Source organism: Clinocottus analis, unplaced genomic scaffold (assembly GCF_023055335.1).
Source record: "Clinocottus analis isolate CAN_PGR_092001 unplaced genomic scaffold, fCliAna1.0.p SCAF_2, whole genome shotgun sequence".
NCBI lineage: Eukaryota > Metazoa > Chordata > Actinopteri > Perciformes > Cottidae > Clinocottus > Clinocottus analis.
The window spans coordinates 7,309,157-7,317,195 of NW_027175931.1; the positions used below are offsets into that span (position 1 = coordinate 7,309,157).

General features: G+C 39.7%; 1 protein-coding gene across 2 annotated transcripts; it reads right to left on the reverse strand.

Annotated features, from left to right (window-relative positions):
* Positions 1–367: 367 nt before the first annotated feature.
* LOC137790914 (cholinesterase-like) lies at positions 368–7,270 on the reverse strand. Of its 2 annotated transcripts, none has more exons than XM_068585505.1 (10): positions 7,185–7,270; positions 6,101–6,401; positions 4,341–4,575; positions 3,883–4,015; positions 3,633–3,784; positions 3,167–3,353; positions 2,438–2,748; positions 1,918–2,127; positions 1,666–1,823; positions 368–1,219 (listed from the first exon to the last, which is right to left on the reverse strand). In XM_068585505.1, exons 2-10 carry the CDS (start codon positions 6,390–6,392, stop codon positions 1,125–1,127), a joined length of 1,773 nt encoding a protein of 590 aa, XP_068441606.1. In that variant the 5' UTR covers positions 6,393–6,401; positions 7,185–7,270; the 3' UTR covers positions 368–1,124. The 2 variants fall into 2 exon arrangements, with proteins under 2 accessions (XP_068441606.1, XP_068441607.1); XM_068585506.1 differs by lacking the exon at positions 7,185–7,270 and adding an exon at positions 6,828–6,920.
* Positions 7,271–8,039: the final 769 nt, after the last annotated feature.

Consider the following 8,039-nt stretch of genomic DNA (forward strand, 5'->3'; position numbering starts at 1 on the left):
ACAGTATAAACAACTTGAGGTTTGCATAATGCGTTCTGTTGCTTCATATTATTTGTGAATGAAATGACTGACAATAGTAGACATTTGCACCGGCCCAAAAAAATGCCAGAAAAAAATATGCCTTTCAAATACTTTTTACTTCTGATAGAAGAAACTCCTGATCACTGCACGTCCCAGAAAACATATTTGATATTAGAAAGTGAAGAAAGAAATTGCAAAAAGCTGTAATCGCACATTCGGTTTAACTACAGCGGTTCAGCTGAAATAACACATTTTAAAATTAGAATAAAAAAGGAAACATCTCATCCATTACTCGTTTAATACCACCCCCCCCCCCCCCCCCCACACCCTCGACACCCCTACCCTCATACACACAGACACACACACACACACACACACACCAATTTCTTTTGGTAATAATCAGTTCATGGATTTTACTGATAAATACAATCGACAACACATTGACAATAACTAGAGCATCCTGATTGTCATTGTGATGAAGTACTTTACTATACATGGAAGTACCAATTGGGACAGATTTTACTTAACAGCAAGCAAATAATAATCAGTGCAAGTGAAGCTTCATAATACGATTGATTGGAGTCAACTTGTTTACAAACTGATTTTTCCAATATAAGTGCACTCTGATATTTCAATCAGCTCTTACTCTGCATTTACTGTACGCACAATGTATATAAACATTATTTTAAAAAAATGGTAGCAGACTATGATGCAAACTGTAATGAGAAATGAAATATCTAACTATCTATCTATAACTTAAACCACTATTTGGTTGTTGGACATTATCTAGCACCAATACCTGCAAAATAAATTGTAGTTCGATCCCTAATGAAACTACAATTCCTGCAGAGCTGGGGCTCATGTTGCTCGAGCATAATATGTGAAAAGCTGTATCACTGTGGATGCTGGTTATTGAAAGAACAGTTGCAACAAACAGGAGCATGTGTTTAACTAAATCACACACAAACATTCAAAAAATATGAAAATACATTCAGCCATCACAATTATTTTAAGTAAAGACCAAAACAGTAAAAACCAAACTCAACTATATTTTGTCGAAGTTGTTGGATATGGCTGTCTCGAACGCAGGTCTCTTCTCTATATTAATAGGTTAAAGTCATGACCAATACAATGAGGAGGAAGGTGTAGTTACAGTGGCGAAGAATCCCATTTGCTGTATTACAAGCCATCGGATCATCTGTGGAGTAAGAGGCAGAAGGAAGGACTTTTATTCTGTACTCTTTCACAAAATAATTGTTAAATGCAAGATATGTGACATGCAGACATATCTGTTTAGTTACATTTATTTACATGTTACGTTCCTGTCACTTTCAATGACATGGGTCTAAAAAAAATAATAACTATTTTGCATCACCAGTCAGTAAGCTATTACAAGACTAAAAGTTAATTCTGGATACAGACAGTGCAGGGTTTACCACAACTGAGAGGTATATGAATATTATTCACACCGTGTGTGATTAGAAATCACTGAAATGATGACTGACCCTACTTTCCTCCCACTGAGACCTCCAGCATTGTGGCGAAGAGAAGGGGAGCAAGCGTGGATACAAATCTCGTCAGTGTTTGGGAGGGATTGGTGGATAAGATAGGGAAGTTAGATAGATGATAGATAGATGTTCTTACCTGGGACTTTCTGTAATTTTGGAAGGAATGTATTCCAGAGGTGACACTCTTTAGCTCTCATCATCCTCCTTCGTTCTGGACGGTTGTAGTTCAGAGTGACATACTGCTGCTGTTCAGGAGTGAACGTGGGCCAGTCATCTCCATCAATGCTTGGATTCCTGACAAACAGAACAACCAATCAAGACAATGCAACAGAGCCCTGAGGGTCTTTAAACAGCTTGAGTTACTGATTGTCTATCTGGTTATGCATACCCCGTCCGGGCAAAGTTGGCCCAGTGTTTCATAAACTTCTTTGTCATGTTCACTTCATTCTTGGTGTATCCCAGTGATGCATCCAGAGGCATTCCGAAGACAAACTCTATCTCATAGCCGTGCATTACGCCCATCCATTCTGGCCAAGGATTGACGGATGACCGGTGGTTGAATAAATAAAGGAAAGTCTTACCACCACTTTGAGAGTACCTGGTAATAAATGAATGAAAAGAGAACATTTAACTATTTTTGTACTGCACTCGGTCTAGGTAATTAGAGAAAATAAAACATGAACATGTGTCACAACTACAAAAAATGAGGATTGACCGTTTGTACAATTTGTTTTAGGACCCAAACCATCCAGTTGAATGGGGTAGTATTTAGACAGACGAGACGTGTAAAAACGACGGGTCAAAAACAAAGTTAAATGCGCAATTTTAAATATGTAGTGTGCGGAGCAGATTCCCTGAGTGTAATTTGCAAGACATGAGTGAGTGTAACCAAATGAATTGCTCTTTACCTGTGAGCGAACTCTAGCGCAGGACAAACAAAATATAGGTCTCCAACCAGACTACCCAGAGAGTCACGATTTGTCGTCCTGTTATCTTCATCTGTCCAATCGGTGTAATGAAACACGACCCCAGCCTTAATGGCATCACTTTCACGTGGCAATGTGAGATTCACTCCACTGAGGAACTCATTTCTGGTGATGAGACTCTGATCAACGATGTTGAACCCAGGACTTCCATAAACTAGGAAGTAGGGCCCTTCGTCCTGGTTTAAGCCAAAGAGCACCTCTTTCTTTGGAAGGTTATGGGTACTAAGCAATGCCTGCCCAGAAAAACAAAAAGGCGGTTGATGTTTGTAATGCAAGAATTGTTTTTCCCCTACTTTTTTTGTCAAAAAATACTGCAATAATTACCCATTGAGCTTAGTTGAGATGTTTTGCTAATACCAGTATACAGCTTGCTCGGTCAAAGTTTGTTAGATGTTTACTTGTAGCCATTTAAATAACATACAGTAATCATGTCAACGGAGTTGCTGTGTAAGTATGCATGCCGGGAAATATAGTCCTTCAAATTCTGGATCTAGAAACAATTCCTTTCAGTGTTGACATTTGTCACATCAGCTAATCGAGGTAGGGTTGTTAAAATATACTGCAACCTATTTATAAAACACACCAACACCTGTTTCTTGTGCAATAGCCAGATTAACACAAACACACACACACACACACAAACATACATACTTCGACTGTATCTGTTAGGAAGTGTCCATCAACATGAGGGATAAAGGGTAGGTTTAAGAGTGCACGCTGTGGGACAACTTCATATTGCTTCAATACGACTTCCATAGGATCGGCCTCTTGCAGACACGCTCTCATATCAGATTGAGGCGATTGGGGACAACCCAGTAGCGTCGCCAGCTTCAAAGTTCTGGATAATGACGTAGAGAGGGAACAAGGCAATCAGTGACAGAAGGAATGTGAAAGAGTAAGAGACAAATTGTTGACACATTTTAAGAAAGAGAACCAATGTTTTGAAAATCTTTGAACCAAGCACCATGTGTACAGTCTATACTTGTGGTGAAATGGAACAGAAAGTAAACACTTCATGGCTGTGAATGGATCCTAGTGTTACTTTAATATAAAAGGTTGCATGCTACTGCTTCAAACAATCAACGAGACATACCACATCTGAATTAGTACACCCTACCTGCGCCAGGTCTCCTCCTGGCTGTGTGTGCCCCAGGGTGCATTAGGAGTGCCACTCTGCAACACAGCCCTCCGAAAAAGACCCTGGCTCCCTGGAGAGAGCAGATGGAAGCCCACACTTCCTGACCCAGCGCTCTCCCCAAACAGAGTCACCTGGAAATAAAAGCCATCGGCTGGTATTATTGTTTGTTCAAACAGTTATTTTATTCTCTGATTTAGGATATAAGACAATGTTGTTGTTTTTATTTTACCTTTGTAGGATCCCCTCCAAAAGCAGCTATGTTTTTGGAAACCCACTGGAGGGCCATCCGCTGGTCCAGCAGCCCGGCATTGCCCTGGTGGTTCTTGTCTTCAGAAATTTTCAAGAAACCAAGAGCTCCCAGTCTAATAAATGAGCACAAGAATGAGGAAAGGTGTTTACAGCATTTAACGGAAAATGAATCCAGCTACACTTGCCTTGTTGATTTTACAGCCCATCTAAATGAGTCAAGCAAAGGACTTCGGATCCTTTGCTTTGCTTATTGCACCAATTACTGTTTCTGATGACCTCTTGCAACTTCCAATGTAAGCAAAAAAATCCAGTGTCAAGTGTAATGGAGAGATCCAACTCACACATATTCACCTAGTTAATGATTACAATGATTAATGATTACATACAGTATCTATGTCCACTTATAATTACATTTCGTAAGTTGACTTCAGTTCTCACCGGTAATTCATTGATACTACAACAACACCTTCAGATTTACTCAAGAAGCGACCATCATAAAGGTCCAGAGAGGATGTTCCTTGACTGAACCCGCCTCCATAGATCCAGACAAAGACAGGAGCCAGTGATGAGGGTATGGGCTGAGTTTTGTTGAAACGTGGGGACCAGACATTTAGGTACAGACAGTCTTCACTTAAAGGAGTGTTTGGGTTCCACATCTCTGCACCTTTGAACCCTTTAAAAAATGACAATATGTCAATAGACGGATTGGGACTGCAGTCTGGCAGTTAAGCAATGTATATCCACTCCTATCTCTTTTCCTTCAGATATTTTGAGGTACAGATAAATCAACGATACAGTCAGTTAAATTACAACTTCATTATGACATTTTATTGCAAGCTGTATTTTTAGATTAAATATTAGCTGATGTTTTACAGAACTCAAATGGCAGTTTACAACACAATAGCTCTCAAACAGTGAATAAATAAATAAATCCCCTGTTTGTTTTCCTCTTAATGAGCACCACTTTGTCCAAAGAGAGAACAGCGGTCCAACATCAATCTCTATCTGGCGGTATCATATCTATATTTGGAATACATTTGGCCATTATTTCTGTACATACGCCTGGCTCCTGGTTTGCTGGCTACTGAACAACCCCTGACAGGTGGCTGTGTCTATGAATAGATATGCATTCATGACCATGGTCTTTTGGGTGGGGACTTGATCTGCGTCAAAGTGTGTGCTTATGTGCTTGTTTATGCATAACTTGTTCGTGTGTGTGTGTGTGTGTGTGCGCCCGTGCTTGTGCGTGTGTGTGTGCTCTGGGCATGGTGTTACATAACCACTGCTCCCCACTAAACGCCTACCTTAAAATAATGATCTTTAAAGTTTATCTCTTACTTAAGCATGTACTTAGATTACCTTATTTGATGGAGTTCATGAGCTTGCGGTTACGGTGTTGTGTACATTATATTTACTGCTAGACACCAGCAACATGAACGTTACTGTCGGTGTCGAGAAGTCTACTGGCCACCGTGGCTAGCAATTTAGCAAGCTATAGCGAGCGGGCAACAAAAATGCAGGAAAGGCAATACAGAGGTAAACTGTTTAGCTGGTGTTGAATAGCAACAGTCCCTAGGACATATTGAAATATTCAATATATACATTTACAATCCAACAAAAATGCATGTTTTGTTCAGAAGGAGGACTTTCCGTTCAGTATTTATATTGAAAGCAAAGAAAGCAGAAATATCTGAACGCACGACAGCCTGAATGCGTTTTAAAAATACATGTAGCCGTGTAGATGTTTGCTGCGGTGCACCAAATGAAAACATTCACCAAGTACACTCGCCAAAGTACAGGTGTGCACACAAAAAAGGCAAGCAGGTACGCGGTGAAGGTATACTGTGTGTCAGTGTGCTAAATTGCAAGACATCTCAACGTACAAAACACTACGTATTTTGTTTACCAAGAAATGCTATCCGGCTAACGATACAATTAAAAATAGAATACTCCTGACACCCAGGGAAGATCTTGCGAATAATATTTGATATATGGCTTGTTTACACACAGTTTGCTTTTGTATGAACTTTGGCAAGTGAACTTTGTGAATGCTTTCATTTGGTTTCCTTTTTATATGCTCTGCTTAGTCCTTAGGCAGGGCTTTGACTAACCCACTTGAATAACCTGCAGTACATGTACACAACACTATAAACTACATATGCAGGCATTGTGCCCATCCATGTAAACATGTATCCTACCTGAAAAGGTTGTGTCTGGCACCTGGTAGCAAGAATTTGGGAATTGGGTGGCATCCTTCACTCCTTCCCAACTATCTACTGGCTCCGGAGGGCTGAATCTCAGTTTCTTTAAAGGTGGTTTCCCATAAGGAATTCCTAAAAATGCTCTAATATCACCACCGAGAACAGAAAGCAACTTCCCTTGAACACGCCCATGTGTTGTCTGGATTACAATGTCATCTGGGGCAGCAGTTGATACAGTCAGGAGATGAGATAACAGAAGAAGAAGGGTGAAGCAAGAGAATTTCGCCATTGGGAAATCCTGGGGAGAAATAAGGCCGCGCAAACTTTAATATTCATTTTTATTTATCAAAATGCAGCCTATTAGATTTAATTAGTATGCTAAATAATTAATACAGTTACTGACATGGCTTTAACTGAACTTGATCACAGATAAGTTTTACTTTCACACATTGTGAAGCTACGTATACACTGTAGTTGTCAACATTATTAAATTAAATTATCACACTAAATAATTAATATAGTATCAGAACAACAAACATGGCCTAACTCTACTTTATCATGGCCTAAATCGACTTCAACACGGATAAGTTCTGCTTTCATACATAAGATCCCAATAAAGCTATTCCAATACAGTACGGTGGGTGTGACCTCATCATCAACAGTAACTTGAGTAAATAACTTGAGGGCTTTTATTAACAACTGGCATGAACATATTTATTTTTACCCCGTGTCGGTGGAGAGTGGGATGCTGTCAAAAAAAAAAGGTGCGGATCAAAGGTCCAGTTCCTCTGACAGAACCGCGGCTGCGGAGCTCAATCCCGCATGTGCGATCATTGACACGTCCTCTGATATGTGGACACAAATACGCATCGAGCGAGCGATTGGAAATAAGCAAAGCGCAGGCGACTCTTTGAGGCGGTTCCACTAAAGACAGTGACACAACGCACTGGGAGTTTACAGAGGAACAGCCGCGTGCAGCTGGGTGTAAAAGAGAAATGGACGCTTTTTGGGGAGAGACGCGCTCGCCTCAATCCCGATATTGTGAAGACCGATTCATAAGGAAGCCTTAGTGAAGTCTTACCTTGTCAGACTGCCTGGCTGGAGTGACTGAGAAACCCGTATTGATGGGACGAAGAAGGCGTGCACGCAAAGTCTCTGTACAGTATCTGGGCTGGTCATGTGTGACACCCACAACTACAACTTACTACTACTCCTACTACTCCTACTACTCCTACTACTACTACTACGACTACTACAGTGATGATAATAATAGCAACAAAAATAGCAATAAAGCGATATAAATAATTATAGTAGTTAGTAAAGTAAAATTAGGTTTACACTTCTATCTAAAATAGTTATTATAATTATAGTAATAGACATGTTGTGTTCTGCGTTCTGTGTTAATTTATTCAACACTCATTGGAAAACACTATAGACACCAGGTGTCAGTACGTCCAGTGCGATCCTGTAGTTACTGCCAGTGCAGCACTGCAAATAAAACAATGTAAAAATATATGTTCTGTATTCTATTCTAAAATCCTATTTAAGTAAATGTATTCTCACCTAATAAAAAATGTCCCCTTGGGGATTAATAAAGTGCATATCTATCCATCTAAATTAAAACTTTAAAAAGTAAAAGCAGAAAATTGGCCGGTGCATGTGGTAGGATTTTATTAGATTGGAAAAACTGATGCGTTGGTGTGTATCAGATTTTACTGTGTTGTATTTTTGGTGGAGGTGGGACTCATTTTAACTACATTATAAAGAGTTTATTCCAGTAGATCCCAACGAAGAGGCCGGTTCCTTCCAGTGTCGCAAGATCATTTTGAGGGGTCATTAGATAATTAATGGGAGATTAAATACCTGTTTCATTATTTTAAAATCCTTTCAATTGTGTAATCTATTTGTGTATTGTATGTGCAATCTTACTTACTTT

Coding starts and splice junctions, on each gene's coding strand:
- LOC137790914 (XM_068585505.1), bottom strand. CDS start 6,392: ATGGCGAAATTCTCTTGCTTCACCCTTCTTCTTCTGTTATCTCATCTC. Junction 4,576..6,100: donor GCCAGACACAACCTTTTCAG/GTAGGATACATG, acceptor CATTTTTTAAAG/GGTTCAAAGGTGCAGAGATG. Junction 1,824..1,917: donor GCCAACTTTGCCCGGACGGG/GTATGCATAACC, acceptor TCTGTTTGTCAG/GAATCCAAGCATTGATGGAG.